General features: G+C 35.6%; 2 protein-coding genes and 1 non-coding gene across 4 annotated transcripts; 2 read left to right on the top strand and 1 right to left on the bottom strand.

The window, feature by feature from the left end:
* Window positions 1-6,522: 6,522 nt before the first annotated feature.
* Window positions 6,523-7,353, top strand: LOC105966401 (RNA-binding protein csdA). The gene is made up of 3 exons (XR_016033841.1): window positions 6,523-6,899; window positions 7,009-7,079; window positions 7,201-7,353. It is a non-coding gene; the product is annotated as an RNA-binding protein csdA (transcript).
* A 651-nt stretch (window positions 7,354-8,004) lies between these two features.
* Window positions 8,005-11,533, bottom strand: LOC105966457 (DUF538 family protein (Protein of unknown function, DUF538)). Of its 2 annotated transcripts, none has more exons than XM_012991011.2 (2): window positions 11,012-11,533; window positions 8,005-8,226 (listed from the first exon to the last, which is right to left on the bottom strand). In XM_012991011.2, exon 1 carries the CDS (start codon window positions 11,455-11,457, stop codon window positions 11,014-11,016), a length of 444 nt encoding a protein of 147 aa, XP_012846465.2. In that variant the 5' UTR covers window positions 11,458-11,533; the 3' UTR covers window positions 8,005-8,226; window positions 11,012-11,013. The 2 variants fall into 2 exon arrangements, with proteins under 2 accessions (XP_012846465.2, XP_012846464.2); XM_012991010.2 differs by lacking the exon at window positions 8,005-8,226 and adding an exon at window positions 8,275-8,536 and having other exon boundaries at window positions 11,012-11,530.
* Window positions 11,534-12,417: 884 nt separating this feature from the next.
* On the top strand, window positions 12,418-12,903 carry LOC148767494 (uncharacterized). Its single transcript, XM_088824642.1, has one exon. It carries the CDS (start codon window positions 12,418-12,420, stop codon window positions 12,901-12,903), a length of 486 nt encoding a protein of 161 aa, XP_088680768.1.
* The last annotated feature ends 5,004 nt before the right edge of the window (window positions 12,904-17,907 follow it).

The following is a 17,907-nucleotide window of genomic DNA, read 5'->3' on the forward strand; positions in this document are numbered from 1 at the left end:
CGATTATAAATTTATATTTCTTCAAGTACAAGTCCACCCATGTAGAAATCTCTAAGTGGTTCCCAATAATCGAGTAGAGATATCTATGGTATAGTTGTACACCGTTAGTCCTTATGACCTAGACATCACCGTGACTTCACTAGAGGACCAGCTGTATCGTGACCTGTCCCTGAGTTCCACCGAGGACCATCCCAAGGGCCAGTGTTCGTGCAGTCCGAAATCTAGTGGGAGGTCTGTGCATTGTAGTCGGGGATTCGATCGCTAGAATAGTCTTGGATGTCCTGTGTGTTCTGAAAGTTTGTAATCATTCTAAGTCTCTGGCCAGAGCTGACTAAGTGATGATTAGAGAATTTGATTCTCTAGGTCATGCACGTGACGATTACAACACTTGGAACGATCGCACCGTCATCGAACATATAAAGAGGTCTCGATGAACCAATGCCTCTAGTTCGATCGGGACATATGTATCGAAGGGACCGTACTGTACGTTAACTATATCTGAAGGTTCTTGCAGGCACTTCATTTGTATCTAGGGAATCATGACGCGTAGTTGCTAGACGCCAATCTTGATTCGTTGGGTGATTAAGGTGAAACGAGCTTCATCTTAATCGTAACTCTAAGGGACGAGTTTTGACCACAAAGAGTTGTGGGCCCACGGCTAGCTTACACCTGAACCATCGAGGGTCACACTGCTCGTGCACATGAGATCTTTGAATAAACGGTCAGAGATAAAATAGTTTATCTTTGCATAATTGGAAGTCAATACGATTGAGTCCAACATTCGTAATTTGGAATTACGAATGAGAATAAGAAAAGGAAAAGAATAGGGGAGCGTTGTAGTGGACTTTCTAAATTGGGAAGTTTCCAAATTTAGAAAGTGCACTGAACTAGGGTTTCCACTTTTAGAAAGTTGGAAAATGAGAATTGACACTCGTAATGACGAGGACTTTATAATGATTCCGAAAATGTAATCGTTGCAATTTTTCGGTCATTGGATTGAGAGAAACGAGCAACTAAAAGTACTAGCGAACTTAAGCTGTTGGGCCCGGTCCAACTTAAGCCCGCTAGGGTTTTATGCAAGACACTATAAATACAAGATTTATAGGTCTTGCACACACACAAGTGAAAACCCTAACCCTAGCAGCCGTTACCTCTCTCTCTCTCTCGCCCTCTCTCCCGCGGCCGTCACCGGCGCCGTCGCCGGAACTTCACCGGAATCGGCCGTTCATCGGCCGATCGCTTCGGTAGCTTCTTTCCTTCTCTTTTTCTTCCGTCAATTCTAACTATTACGTGTCTAGTGCCACGTGTTTAGTAGATCGAAGTATACGAGGTGAAATCCGAGAGGAGGAAGATCGAAGATCGAAGAATCGAGGAGCAGCGCACAAGCCGAAGCCGCACGCTACCCCACGCGCCGCCCCGGAAGACCGCGCGTGAGATTCACGCGCCGCCGTGGCCGTCTCGCCGCTACTGCCGCTGCACCGCTGCTGCCCCGGATTGTACGGATTGGTTTCCGTAGCAATCTCGACTTGCTTAGCGCTCCTACCTCACGCTTCAAGAGGTAAACACACGAACTCAATGTTCTTGATTCGTTTACGTTTAAACACTATATATTCATGTTTGCTTTCGTATGATTTTATGTGATTATGTGTAATCGTTTTAATCATTGCGAGCATGTTATTTGGTTTAAACGCGAGCATGTTAATTGATTTAAATTCGGTTAAATAAATTAGCATGTATGTTGTTATTTAATTTCGCTGGAAGCGCAAAGGTAGGCAATTAATTGATTTATATTATCGGGCATGTGCTTATGTGATTTAAAACTCGTTTAATTCGCATAAAATTTTTGTTTTCCGCTGCGTACGCGTGCCCGAAACCCAACAGAAATTTCAATGACTAATGGGCTTCACATCCCAACAGGTAGTGCCAATGCGAGGAATCAAGAAGTGCGAGGAGGATTCGCAAAACGTAACATGGAATCGTACCACATGAGCGAGAATTCAGAAAATCAGAGACCCAAATTAATCCAATTTTCAAGTGAAATAAATGCAAATATATCTCAAATAATCTTCTAACTATTGAGATTTTTGTACCAAAAAAGTGTAAGAAAAACTATTCTTGTGCAATAGAGAAAAAATGGTGAAAAAAAGATGGAGGAGATGGCGTGTTGAGAGAGAGAATATAAATCTTAATTACCTTATTTTAGGGATTATGTTAACTATAATTTAATAGAGGGTAATTGGCACTTACACCCTTGAATTACTTGGGTTTTGCACTTTGCACCTTTAAATTAGAAAAAATAGCACTTTGCACCCTTGATTGCTAACTCATTGGCACTTTGCATCCTCCTTCACATTTTGGCAAAAAACATGATGCGTAATTTGTTCCAGTAGGGGTATATTTATCTTTCTCTTATTTCTCAGCTAATAAAATCGATTCACCTCTTTTCTTTGTTCATATCGTTTCTCTGCAATTTATTCCCTTTTTCTCAGCTAAAAACCTAGAAAATTTTCTTCTCCTCTTCTTCTTCTTCAATTCTTCTTCATGGCTTGAATCAAATTCATCATCCAAAATTTTGAAGAAGACAAAATGAAAGAAAGTGGAAAAGATGGAGGAAAAATTTGCTAAATGCAAGAAAAAAGGTGAAACAATTAGAGTTGCAGATACAAGCATATAAAGAGAAGACCGATATGCATAGTTTTGAATTCAAATTGCCGGTAGGAATTTCAATTTTAGGATTCATATTTGGTTAGCTGAAATGCTTTTGTCCTTCTCAAAATTTTGAAAATCTGCAAATTTTGTGAACGGTAATGTGAAGTTTCATCCTACTGTTATTTAGCTTTTTTGAATTGTAAGATTATGTTGCAAATGTGTAATTTTTATGAATTGTAAGCTATAGTTCGAAGTTTTTAAATTTAATGAATTCTAAGTTCTTGTTTAGATTAAAAGTGTGTTCCAAATTTAATGAATTCTAAGTTTCATCCTATTGTTATAGCTTTTTTATTAGGGTAAATTACAAATACCCCCCTGAGGTATGGTTAAATTACAAAAACCCCCCCTCTTGTTTGGATAATTACATCTACCCCCCTCAACTATGATTTTTTCTTACCTTTATGGTGCCAAATTCAACATAGTCATCTAGATTCCGTGAAATGTGCTCTAGTTTGTACTCTTTGTGTCAAAAATACAGTTTTCGATGCACCACAAACTGATATATACAAGCTAAAAATCACATATTATGGTCATCTTGCTTCATAATGTAGAGTTTGAATGGGATAAAACGGGTACAAAAGTGATAATATTCCATATAATCTCGAAGATTCCACTAAATTTGATGAGTTGAGGGGGGTATTTGTAATTATCCAAACAAGAGGGGTGTTTTTGTAATTTGGTCATACCTCAGGGGGGTGTTTGTAATTTACCCTTTTTATTATCATGAGAACAAAGCAGCAGTGAATACTTGTGTAATAATTTGATGGTTTAAGTATACTAACCTTCAAAGTTGATACTTATAAGTTTGAGCAAAGCATATGAATAAGAATAGAAGCAGAACAAAGCAATAAACAAGACAATTATTTATTCTAATTTTCTTGTCATTTTCAATTGAATAATTAAGAAAGTTACAAAAAACTTATAGTAAAATGTGATTCTTGTAAGGAAGTATATATTGGGACTAGATAATACTTTTTGTTCAGTTTTGATGGATTCAACAAAATCTTTTAATCAAGAATAGTAAAATTGATTTCTAATATTCGCTATTATAATAAAATAGCTTTGTGTGTGACAGGGCTCAAGAAGAAAGAAGCAGAGGGTTAGTAACATGCCCAACTTGTCCAGCCATTAGGATAACATAAAGTTTGTTTTGGAAGGGGTTGAAGAGAGATTGTAAGTCTTCTTTTTTGTTCCCTGTTTCATTGATTGATTTTATTTTTTTTACAAGTGTTTCGTCGATTGATTTACCCTGATACAGATAAAAGGACGAAGTTGTCCCTAAGTGGAACCCATTTAACCGGTTGCCAAACACGTTTTTTGCCAAAATGTGAAGGAGGGTGCAAAGTGCCAAGGAGTTTGCAATTCAAGGGTGCAAAGTCTACTTTTTCAATTTAAGGATGCAAAGTGCCAAACTCATGTAATTCAAGGGTGCAAAGTACCAATTACCCATTTAGTAGATAAATAATTAAGATGATAATGAAAATTAGAATTGCAAAATTAATTAAAATTAAATTGAGTGCCACGTGTCAAGAGGAGAGGCACCCGATTATTATCTCCGGGTGTATCATCGCCCTTCCCTTATATTGTAATGTGTTATGTTAATGAAATATACAATACAATATTATCAATTCGTTGAAAAGAAAGAAAGAAAGAAAGTTCTTTTTATCTCGGAACTCTATGTAGGGTGGGCAACAATTAGAGGTGGAAATCGGAACGAAATTTTCAATTTCCGCCGAATCCGATCCGAATTTTTCCAATTTTAGAACGATTTTTTAATCCGAATTCTGAAATTCTGATTTCCGATTTTTTTCCAAAAAAATCGGATCGGAATCGAAATTGTATATGAATTATTCGGAATTTCCGAATTCCGATCCGAAAATAATTTCAAAATTTCCGATAATATTTCCGAAATTTTTCGAAATTTATTAACATTTCCTCATTGCTATATATTGTTTCTAGTGATGCTTTAAACATCCCACTTTAGCAACGCATCACACTTTAGCAAAGCAGCCCACTTTAGCAAAGATGAGTCCAAATGTTGAATATTCAGAATTTTAGGGACTAAAGAGTAAATACCATAAACTTCTAATAAAAACTCTAAATTTCTTTTTTATTCTTCTTGGGCCGCTCACATCTCCTCTGAACTTTTTTCTCTCTTTCCACCGCCCAACTCTTCTTCTTCACCATATTTGTCTCTTTTTTCTATCAAAAATTCTTCTTCCAATGCTCTATTTTTCTGTCGAGCTCTTTCACAACCATTTTTGAAGATTCTAAAGATATCTTTTCGGAGCAGTTCTCATAAAATCGTCACATCGCATTGCTCTGTCGTGAAAACGCAACAAAGCCGCGGCACCGCCAAGACGCCGCCAATGCCGAAAATTCCGAAATTCAGACCCGAATTTTCGGAATCGGAATGATTTTTTTTGATCCGAAAGTTTCGGAATCGGAATTGGAATCGGGTTTTTACTTCAAAAAAAATCAGAATTTTTCGAATGGGTGGAATACGATCCCATCCGTCCGATTTCCACCCCTAGCAACAATTATCCCAGTTGGTGGACATCCATCCATATATTCTTATGGATATTGAATTATTGTATAGATAAAGAATCTTACCACATATGAAAAATAGAATGGAATTAATTTGTCGATGGATGTATATATGTGCATTTTCAAGAATCAATTCCGATTTCATATAAATATACATGCATGTTGAATGAAATTAAACCATATGTATAGGCTGCCTACACGTACGTGTCAATGTCAAGCAAAGGGATCGATAAATGCAGCTGACATGGAATCCACGTAAGCCATTGGCACGAGCAGTACACACATGCATGTAGTGTATGTAACACATCACATGACATACTATCTAGGAATGATTCCATTTTAATAATTATTTGAGTAAGAGAGAATATGAAGGTGATGAAATATCCATATCCGTCCACCTCACAAATAACATCTTCCCCTCATACTGCCTAATGAATAATATTTTCAAACTCCCTTTTCTATGGAATGCAGAGATTTTATGAATTGTGAGTTAAGTTGGTTTTAAGTGCTTATTTTTTAAAAGTGGGGGTGTTTTTAAATCTATTGGTAAATAAACTTAAAACTGCTTATTTTGAGAGAAGTAAAAGCAAAAATTCATTTTGCAAAAACAATAGATTATGAGCAAAAAAACTCATGATCTATTTGTAAAAGTTTTTGCAAACACCACCTTTGTAGCGAGTGAATGAAATTAAACGAGATTCTAAGGGTTACGAAATAGGGATAATTTGTAATATTTTATTGAAACATATCCTTATATAATTACTTATGTATAAAAACGTACTAGCTATTACATGTAATAATATATAACACATTACTTGACTACAATTATGGTAATAATATTAATATTTTTTAGAAGAATTCTAAATTGATTTTAGCATTTTTTTTAGTGTCTCCGCCATGAAATCCGCACGACATTGTAATTGAACTGGAACTGTGGTATTCTCGACATCCACCACGACCGCTCTGACAAACCTCTATGTTTTTTTTTTTTTTTCTTTTTTGTTGTGTGCAGCTGACTACTCTATACTTTGCAGTTATTACTATCAATTCATAATTTAATTAGTAGCAGGAAAGCTTTGTCTATATAGCTAAAGTCTCAGAGTCGTGGTTTGGAATCTCATCTAAAGCTAGCTCATAGGGTCCCACCAAAAAAAAAAAATTTGAAAACAGAAAAAGAAAATGCTACTACTATATAAGGCCATATCACCAGGCATTCAACAAAATCACCAACTTCAGACAACACCTGATCAATTACATATTATATACACATACCAGTTTAATTAGCTATTTAAATAATTTGTTCTGTTAGATATATAGATAGATAGATGAGCAGACAAGGAGATTGGCTATGTGGTGCATGCCAACACCTAAATTTCCAAAAAACGAGAGATGTGCCAAAGATGTTGTCCCAAGTATGCTACGGCAACGGACATGTCATCTTACGCAAACACATTTATATTAATGCAAAAAACAGAAATAATTTTACAGGCAGGAGATTGGTACTGCAATTGTGGTGCGCATAACTATGTGAGCCGAACAAATTGCTATAGATGTTTTGCCTTAAAAGATTACTCCAGATATGGTGCTGGCTACACCTATGACGCTATTCCTGGTTGGAAAACTGGTGACTGGATTTGCTCCAGGTGTTTATCTCTTCTCTTGCACGTCGATTATTTCATAGTTATCCTCATTATAATTTTTTTTTGTAATTCTTAATTGATGTCATCCGATTCTCGATACGTGGACATACAGATTAGGATGCGGCACGCACAATTACGCAAGCAGGATGGAGTGTTTCAAATGCCAGACACCTAAAGATTTTGGTAACTTATATACATCTTGATATACGTATACATGCATATATCTAACATAATCCTCTGTTTGTGGCAATCATAATGATGTACTTCTCAAGGTATTTTATTTCTCTTGTATTTTATTTTCCAGGAGGAGCAAATTGAAGATTTGTATGTTGAATCCCAACAAGAGAGCTGCAATGTAACTCTTCTTTTTTTGTTTAATATTCAATAATATCTAGTAAAGGATTTCATGTTGCTTCAATGTACGGTGCAAAACGTTCCTTGCAAGAATGAATAGCTATTGAGATCTCTCAACTTTTTGTCTATATAATCATCTTGTTTTTTTTTTTTTTACCCTCCGGTTTCCAAAACTGTCTAATTGGTTCATCGATATTATGTTTTCCTACGACATTTTTTTTTCCTTCGGATTCTAAATGTCTGCAACATAACAACAAACGATCAAAGTTGATAGGAACTGAATTAAGATTAATATATAGAATCTAGAAAGGAACTCTCTTTTGATTAGAATCTTCATTTTTTAAATTAAAAATTAAAAAGTTTAATCATTCACATGGAAAAGCATCACAAGTGACTTGACATGATCAATATTTAGTAGAGACGAGAACCAAAGACCAGCTTGAACGAATAACCCTAAGGGTGACAGTTAAGAGAAGAAATATCTAGAGAATTCCCTGACTTGGGTGCTGCATAGAGATACGAGGAGAGATTAGAATCTCGTGATGCTTCAAATCGAAAGAATCTCGTTATCTAAGGAAAAGATATCCTAAAATAGAAGGAAAAAGCTGCCTACCAACAATGGACTTAAGAAACCCAAACCCAATATATATATATATATATATATATATATATATATATATATATATATATATATATATATATATATATATATATATATGCTCGGTGAGGGAGAACAGGGATCATCCGAAAAATATACACACAAAAGAATATCTTTTTGTTTACGTATCTTTTTGACGATTGTCTCAAAGAACTCTCACAATCACCAGGAACATCTTTACAACAGAATCCTACAGTATTATACAAACTGAAACTTCCTTGGAATTATTACATTACATCGATATCCAAAAATTTCATCACAATTATATTGTACATACCACAAAAGTCTCCTTTAAAAGATTGCGGAGCAAAGCAGCATCTGAACAAAATGTTATGTTAAACACAAGTTAAATATTTAAACTAATAATTTAAGCACATTAATTATTAGTATGCATTGCAGCGGAATAGAACACAATCACACATTACCCTAGTTTTATACATATGGAATTACAATTAGAGTTACACTTAATTATAATAATTCAGAATATATAGTTTAAAATCACGTACAAGTAATTAGATAATAATAATAATAATACACAACCATATCGAATACATAGAATAAGTAATGTCTTGAAAAGAGGCAAGGCATGTGAATGTGATCATCCAGCTCTCTATAACATTACACCAGCCTGAAAACAGACACGCATATGTACATTACACGTATATAGATCAAATCAAACACCACAAATTATAAAATAACAAAGCACAAATAACAATTAACCAACACTAACTCACGTAAGTTCATACTCATATATTCAATATCTGCATTTAAACAATTGTCACATACGTTATCAAAAGAAACTGTTTATAGAGACTCAGCTTAACTGAAGAAAATCAACAGACTTTCTATCTTAACTTTTAAAATTCATCTCTCTTTAACGACTCATTCTAATACACTACAAATTTAACGCAAGCTTCATATATATATATATATATATATATATATATATATATATATATATATATATATATATATATATATATATATATATATATATATATATATATATATATATATATATTATATGTGTAAAACAATTTCGACAAATGTCAAGTAGATTCTAACTTAAAACTTAATACATGTATGTCTTGAAATCAATAAAAGAACCAATGGGAAGTGATGATTCTTCCAATGCTTATGACATATTTAAGAGAGAGGGAGTTGACGGGTTAGGCATTATATTACTACTTAATCACTTAATGGATTATAAAAGGGTGTATAAGAATGTATAAATACGAATAGAATACACATAATTTGTATAAGTATAAATACACACACAACACTACCCAGCTACATATATACACACTTATGCATTTTCTTGACTCATTTAGTTGTGTATGCTACATGATCACTATGAAACTAATTAACTATTCATAACATGAATAAATTAAGACATAATCAATTAAGTCGAATAGCATTGGTAATCATTGATATGTAAATTATATATTCACTTAATCAAATATGATGTAAATATATACAAGTTAAATTACGCACGAGAAGTCATTTAATTAATGTATACGCGTGACTTGTGATCATGAAATGAGAAATGCTAAACACATGTAAACATATACATATTTAAATTCCACCATATACATTACATACAGCAATCAGATGTATAATTTAGCACAAGCAGTTCTCATATAGATTTATTAATATCACTTAATACACATAATCTGCATGAATAGGTAAACATGACCATCGAACACACATAAATGAACATTTAATGCACGTATACATTATATTCCCATTTTAATTTATGAAATGCACATATTAGACGTCGTGGAAATGAGGGTGTTACATATATGGCCATTGAAATGAGAGAAAATAAACAGGTAAACGTTTTACTTGATATACGTCTAATTTAAATGCAAGCTTATAAATTTATTTATTTGGTAGTTGGTAATAATCGATAGCTTTAGGGTGGGAATCTGATGATGAGTGGATATCTGAGAGAGAAGACTCGTGTCTACCGGAGGACTGAGACTGGTCCAATACTAATAAAAGTTTCCAAGAGGAAAATGGTGAATCTAGAAAAGGAAAGAAAAAAAGGTGGCTTGATACATCACATTGATTTATTAGGGTATTATGTATTAACTAGTTAATTCAATATTCTGAATTCATGACATGTTATATATGTTTTTTAGGACTTACAGATATCAACAAGAAAGGGAAGAAAAAAGTCACCGTCGAAGTTGAAGAGTTGTAAGAGGAAAAGGTCTTGGAACAAATCGAAGCAAATATTGAAAGTGATGAAATGTTTGATTTGGATGATGATAGTGATGAACATAGTATTTAATGATATATGTCACTGTTAGTTTTGGATTTTTTTATTTTAAAATGGCAGGAAGTATGATCAACACAAGTATTTTTGAGGTTTGACTATTGAATTTCCGGTTTTAATGTGTAAAGCACAGCTTATGTAGTTTTGGCTCTAAAATATTCTGTTGGACATGAATTATTCTTACGATTCGTGTTTTAGACAAAACGATCTTCGATTAGATTCATGGTTTAACAACCAATACATATACGTTGATAACATCATCGAAAAGTCTGTAATTAATGAAATTACGAAACTTATCCCTTCACAAATCACTGATAATACAAAAGACTTATACATATCCATAATTATGTTGAGAAAGTTTGTAGTCCCATACAATTCAGTACCATTGATATAAACTACATCTACAACTGGTTATAGAAAGTGTAGGTATAAGTGGGGACGACATGTCATCATGCAATGAAATTCGAGTTAATCTTGGGTTTATATCACTTTGCATAATAACCCAGACCGTGTTTATGTTCACTTTGAACTCTAGTGAATAACAACTGCCAGTCGTATGTGAACATTCAGCTGAATACAAAACAGTCCTTCAGACCAATCATAAGTCACAACCCTGGATTCCATTGTTCACAAAGCCATAGTTCCTCTTTTCCTATGTTTTTCCGATCGATTAGGAGGTCAACTCTTGAAATTAAAGGTGAATTGAACATTACTAGCAAATACTCCACCAAGTTTTTAACAGATTAGGTCAAATGATAATTCAATTAAATCATATAAGAAAATTAGTTCAGTCTGTATAACAGTTGAATGAGAAAAAAATACCTCTATGAAGAAGAGCGGGTGCCCTCGCAGAGGGGAGAGATGTCGAAATTCTTGGAAGGGTACTTGGCAGAAACGACGCCGACTTCAAATACCAAATCCTGGCCGTTGGATTTAATTCCAGTAATACCCCACCACTTGAAGAATGCTCTGACGTTGATCCCATCCAGTTCTGCAATTCGATTTTCTACAATCTTTCCGCTTATTTTGCGAGAGTAGGTGGCCAAGTAGTTGTCAGGAGGTAGCGTCACGCTGCAAGAGTCACGAAGGATAATCGAGAAAACGCCCGATGTACGATTTATGGTGTAGTTCTCCACGTTCGACGGGAGAAGCCCGATCGGAAACCCGTACTTAATCAATTCGTCGTGGGCGGCGCTGCCGCCATCTGCGGAGACGGAGAATGAAACCAGGGAAAGACAGAGGAAGATGATAATTCGTGGTATCGCCATTGGAGTGTCAGTGTGGTAGAATTGGTAATTACAAATTGAGTTATGCGAATTGCGATGACACCCCAAATGGATAGGGCACTCAAAATATCAAAGATTTTTTCCTCTTCTTTTTTTTTTTTTTAGTCAGAACGAAAATATCAAAGCTTTGACCCGTGGGATCTTCTATTTTTTTAACAGATAATGTTTTAAACGGACAAGTGGCTTCAAACTTACATAGAATGGAGTTTTAATATGACTATTGATCATTTGATTAAGATAATTTAATTAAATTATAATGGGACTTGCTTTTTGCGGTTACAAAATTGCTATTGCGGTTTAATATTAAAATATTTTTTCTCTCAAGAAAAAAAAAAGCTTTTGAAGGGAATTTGCTTAAAAATCATTCTTGTTGGTGTGATATACGACAAATGAGCTCATCGGATGAAGATCGTGATAACGGACATAACGAGGTAAAAATTCCGTCTTCTCAATCGAAAAAACTGGGCAAATTGTGCAAACGCCTAACTTGGGCGCTCATGCATTGCACGCCCAACTTGGGCGTGCACTACATAAATGGGCGCCCGAGTTGGGCGTCCGGTTCAATTTTTTTTTTTTTAATAAATTTTTAATGTTTTTTTCAGGACAATACGTCTACAATTGAAGTTGATTATACCGATTATTTTACAACAACTCGATTGTTTGACTCAAGGGACGAGTTACTGGCTTGGGCGAGGTCCGTTGCAAGAGGTATTTTCGTGAAATTAATTAAAAAAATTGCCCCCAAAACAAAGAAAGTGTGTCTGACTTGTGACCTGTTCGGGGGGCCCCGAGAAACACAATCAACTAACCCAGAGGCGGCCTCGAAAAGGTCTGGTAGCAAAAAAATAAACTGTGGTTTTCAAATTGTCGGAGAGCGGCGGTTGGACGATAGATGGGGGGCTCAGAATAATATATGGGAAGCATAGTCATTTTTCGATATACATGTCTGGGCATGGGATGAGTGCATTGAATGAAGCGGAGGTGAAGATTATCAGGGATCTTTCACAAAGTCATGTGCCGCCCAAGAAGATTTTGGCTAACTTGAGACAAAATGGCTTGGGTCTCGATGCTTATTCGAAACAAATATACAATGAAAAGGCGAAATTGAGAAGATTAGCTAGGGGTGACCGTACAGTGATGCAACATTTGATTGGGTTGATTGAGGAGCATAACTATTACAAGTGGTTCCGTACTGATGAAACCACACATGAAGTTATTGATTTGATGTGGGCTCACCCTCTATCTGTCGAATTGTTAAGTAAGTTTCCGTACGTTATACTACTTGACAGTACTTACAAAACCAATCAGTACAAATTGCCTTTGTTGGAGATTGTTGGTGTTACTCCTGTCGGAAATTTTTTTACTGTTGGAGTGGCATTTTGCGCCATGAAAATGAAGACCATTATACATGGCTGTTGCAAAGGCTGAAGAGACTCCCCCCCCCCCCCCCCCCCCCCCCCCCCAACATACTCTACCTATTGCACTCGTGACTGATTGCGAGTTAGGGCTCTTAAAGGCGATAGAGAATGTATTTTTGACTGTGGCTCATCTATTATGTCTTTGGCACTTTAACATGAATGTGGGGCGTCGTGCTTCAAGATGTTTCGGCAATAGTAGGCGTCAAGGGGTTTCTTTTGTACTTGGTTCGTGGCAAACTTTGACAACATCAGTGTGTGAAGAAGATTTCAGTCGGAATTACAGAGTTTCAGCCGGAATTACAGATTTCAGCCGGAATTACTTGGCTAATATACAAAGAGAAATTTGTAAACACATGGACGGATCTAGTTTTTCATCTGGGCAATACATCGACAAGCAGGCATTTATTTATAAGTGGTTACGTACATATACTTAACTTACTGTCATGTTGTTTACTGAAACGTAACCTACTTTAATCATATTAGGGTGGAGAGCAGCCATAGAGCATTGAAGAGATGGTTGGATGCGTCCACATGTGGCTTTGACACATTTTGGGCACAGTATCACACACAGATCGAAGATCAACTTAACGAGATTCTGGCCGAATTTGCGAAGTCAAAGAGGATTCAGGCCCATACGATTAATGTGCCCGTATTTAAAATATTGTCCAATGGAATTGTAACACATTCCGCACTGAAGATGTTGGATGATGAGAAGGATGAATATATAGACAGTTACGTCTGTTACATGAGGAAATGTCTTGGCCTCCCATGCAAACATGAAATTGACGCAAAGGTTAATGCACGACGTGGTGTGTTTTATGCGGAGGATGTCCACATTTTTTGGAGGACATGGGTTTCGGGATTCGGGGCTGGCCAAGAAGAAAGTGTTGGTTCAGTTCCCGATCACAGGTCATAGGCTATTGGCAGGCTAGACCGGTTAATTGATGAGTTGCGTCAACGTTCAGAAATTGAGATCACGGACGTGGCAGATGTCATTTTTGAACGAATGCATCCTGGGGCAACGGAAATTAATGAGTCACCAGTACTAGACCGCCAGAGAGGTAGACCGCGGAAAAACTCCACACAGAGGGATGAGTCAGGGCATGAGTTGCCATTATACCCGGGCGAAGAAAATTCTAGACGAGGACGAGGACGATCAAGAGGCAACAGAGGCCGTGGTTCATCTTCTGAGAGATCTAGCTGTGGCCGTGGTCGTTCATCGACTGTGAGTGGACCCGAAATGGGACGAATGCCCCGACCTAGGTGGTTGCGAGAGCTTCATTTTTGCCTCGTTCCGAAGGTTGTGACGCGTGGACGGACGTTCAAGGGGATGGTAATTGTGGTTATCGGAACGTGGCGTGTGCAGTCAAGAACAATGAGGATGATTGGATGGAGGTTAGATTGGATGTGTATAACTGTATTAGAAGACACGAGCTGTTCTTCAATAATTATTTCGGTGGTGGTAATTCAGTGTATCGGGTGTTGGCGAGTGTCGCCTATTGGGATAACGCCCCAGCACCTCTGCAAAAGTGGATGACGATCACGGACGTGGGCGTGGTTGTAGCAACATATTACAACGCGTTGGTCTTGTCGGCTAGCAGTTCGGGAAATCAGACTTATTTGCCACTTTGGGCTCCCGAAAGTGTTTCACAGTTATCTTACCAGAAGATATAACTCCTCCTTAAATAAGAAGTCATATGCATGGGTGGTATGTGGAATTATGAGTTCTTTGTTAATTTCTATGAAATTGAATTAGTAATCATAATCTAATTAATATATAATTTTTTGAAGACTCATCCTATTGTTGATTGATTATTGATGCAATATAATTAGAATCTGAATTAAAACTATGTCGACCATAGCATGCCAAATTAATGCATGAAGTTAATGTAGTTTGCATGCCCTTTTTCGATTTTAAATAACTGGTGCATTATTAGTAGACATTTGTGTATGGTGGTCTGTGGTTGGAAAATTAATTTTGTTTAATCATGATATAATTTTCTAAGGATAGGATATTTATGAAAATAAATAATTTATTTAAATTGAGAAATAGTGGGGGTATTATAGTTTTCTCTAATTGTGAAAATGAGCATGATATATTATATTTTGAATTTAACTCATGATGCATGTGTTTGAATATTTGATGTAGTGGGGGGTCTTAGAGAGCATGATATTAAATATTTTGTGTATTATTTAAATATTGAGAAATAGTGGGGGTTTAAGTGTCTACCCATATAAGCATGTTACAATTGAGTTTGACGTGGTTTATGTTAATTGCTCATCTTCTCATTACAAATTGTTTATAGTACATAATGTGATAAATTATGCTTTATTTGCAATCTTGAATATGCAAGTAATTATTAAAGGCCTATTTTTTTACATACGTGACATTGATGATTTAGAAAGGCCTAAGAGTGGATATTAATTTGCGAAAATAAATTGTGATTTGTGATGTGTGAATTAAACTGTTTTTTGAAAGTTTCAATATTGTTGATTATTGAAAATCTAAAAAAGAGGAATTATATTCCTATTTGATTAGATTTATCACCTTGTGGGAATGACTATATTTTGATAATTTAAAAGTCAAAATTCATAAAATTGATTGTTTTGACATTAATCTGTGAAGAGGCCGATTGGTGCCTAATGTGATATATAAAATCCCAATGTGGAATAGATCAATGCTTTGTGCTTTGAAGAATTTGTTGTGGAATATGAATGCTTTGTGCATTGAAATATGTGATGGATAAACTGCGATCGGCAAATTGCGAGAATCTTTTATTGGAATCCGGAATCATTAAAAAGAAATACAGTACTGTGAATCTATGTGAAAAATCACGTGAAAATTTAAGTGAAATTATATGAGAAATGGTTAATAAACCATAAAGTCTATGAGACTAAATTTGTGAAATTATATTTCACATTATTTCAGAAATTATCTGAAATGCATCGAGGCGGATTGGATTAAAGCCTAATATATTTTGTAAAGTTGTTGATGAGGATACTACCGCCTAGGGGCTAGAGATCCTACAAACTAGGCGAAGAAAAACGAATCTGAAAGTAACTTGATAGTGATAAAAGTGCATACTTTTATTATCCATCCCTATGGTGTATGTGCACTAATAAAGCTCGTAACGAATTGTGAGGTTGAGACTTCGATCTTTTAATGAGTTCTATAGCTCGTATGGGGGTGTTGGAGTTACGTAAACATCCTTGATAGAATTCACCTTGTGAGTGTGGAAGTGGGGCCGCTTCCTTTGAGAATTATAGGCTATTCTCTAGAGCACTCACGAGAAATGGGGTAAAGCACAAGGCCGTTAACGTACTGGCTTTAGAAGCTTCAATCGGGACGCTTTGAGTATTATGTGTGCAATATGATTCTACGTGCCCCAAAGGTCACTGTTTCAAGGCTAAGTCCACTTTGATTCTAGTACGGGAAACATATTGTACTAAGTGAAGGTTTCAAGGCATTGCTCACTTTCATTATGCATAATATTCCGCAAGAGCTCAAGTATTATTATTTTTATTAAAATAATAGGGGATTGTTGGGGTTTTTTAATAAAAATAATATTTTACTAAATATTTTCTTTGACGAATTTATGAGGTAATTTTGACCAACATTTTGAAACATACAAAAACTTTATTTGCCTCATAAAACCTCCATAAACTTCCCTAATTCTATATTAAATATAGCTTTTATGATGACCTTATTTTACACTATAAAAGGGTGGCTTTGTTGCTTGAAAAAATGTAAGAGAGAACATAAAGAGTGAATGAAAAATGTCTTTTAAAAAGATCATATATTACATACATATATTGAGCTCTTGTTGTGTGTCGGGTGTAAGCTTCTACTTCACTCGAACGTGCAATTTCGGTGAAGTTACAGCGGAGAGATAGGCTGGACTGTTGTATCCCATAGGCGACACGATCGGAACCTTTTTGCACCTCATTAGAGAAGGGGTCGTGAAATTCGTTTTAAGAGAGCGACCTAGTCCGCGCCTCACCTTGCCTATCTCCATTATATTGAGTATATTATTGCAGCTAATTATCAATTATGAAAAGAGAGAGCAAATAGAGTACGACCTTCAATCCGCCAATTTCGTGATCAGTCGTCAAAGTGCAACTGTGGTTCCAACAAAGTATATGTTCACGGTAACTTAGAAGGGACTTCTCTTATTTTTATGTACGATAATGCTTTGCACACCTCATAAATTTAAGAAATATTTTCTTTACCTGAATACATAAACTCCAAATAATCCATCAATTTATTTCACATTCACAATAAGTAATTAAACCGATTACCTCACAGTCAACGGAATTCCGTAATTGCAAAAATAATTGAGCATCGTTGTGAAGGCACACTCGTCTAGAGTCATCCTTCAGGGGATTATCTTTATCAATACTCTATAAATAAAGTCGAATAGTCTAAATGTTTAGACCCATTAATTTTATGATACGTGATTTTGAATGTTATCGGACTCAAATATAATATAACAGTGGTCTTTCTGGATGGGTGGTGACGACAGATGGGACCTCTAAAAGGATGACTCAAAGCAAAAATTCAAAATATACTAAAGAAGTGTTTATGAAACTTCCCCCATGATATCCTTTGAGTCGCAATCCGAACTTATTTGCTAAACTCTATGAATCTATTTATGGATTCAAGCAAAGTCCTTTTGCGTGGGATGCGAACTTAACTAATACGCTTGAAAATCCTGGGTTTTTCAACAAGTTCTTCCAATTCGTCATTATATGGCTGACTTGGGAAGCTTGACAAAATGATATTGCTTATTTACGTCGATGATCTAATTATCATTGTAGACAATCCTGATGCGGTTGGTTGCTTAAAGAAGAATCTTCATAATCAATTCTCGATTAAATACCTCGCCTCCTTGATTTTTTTTTTCTTGGCATTGTGATGATAACTTCCGGCGAAGTGCTCTTTATTAATCAACGTAAATACGTTATGGATTTACTTCAATATGTTGGTATGTTAGTCTACTAATCCAACACCTTT

The sequence above is a fragment of the Erythranthe guttata genome, chromosome 10, assembly GCF_056151865.1.
Source record: "Erythranthe guttata isolate IM_541 chromosome 10, IM_541, whole genome shotgun sequence".
NCBI lineage: Eukaryota > Viridiplantae > Streptophyta > Magnoliopsida > Lamiales > Phrymaceae > Erythranthe > Erythranthe guttata.

Coding starts and splice junctions, on each gene's coding strand:
- LOC148767494 (XM_088824642.1), top strand. CDS start 12,418: ATGTCTGGGCATGGGATGAGTGCATTGAATGAAGCGGAGGTGAAGATT.
- LOC105966457 (XM_012991011.2), bottom strand. CDS start 11,457: ATGGCGATACCACGAATTATCATCTTCCTCTGTCTTTCCCTGGTTTCA.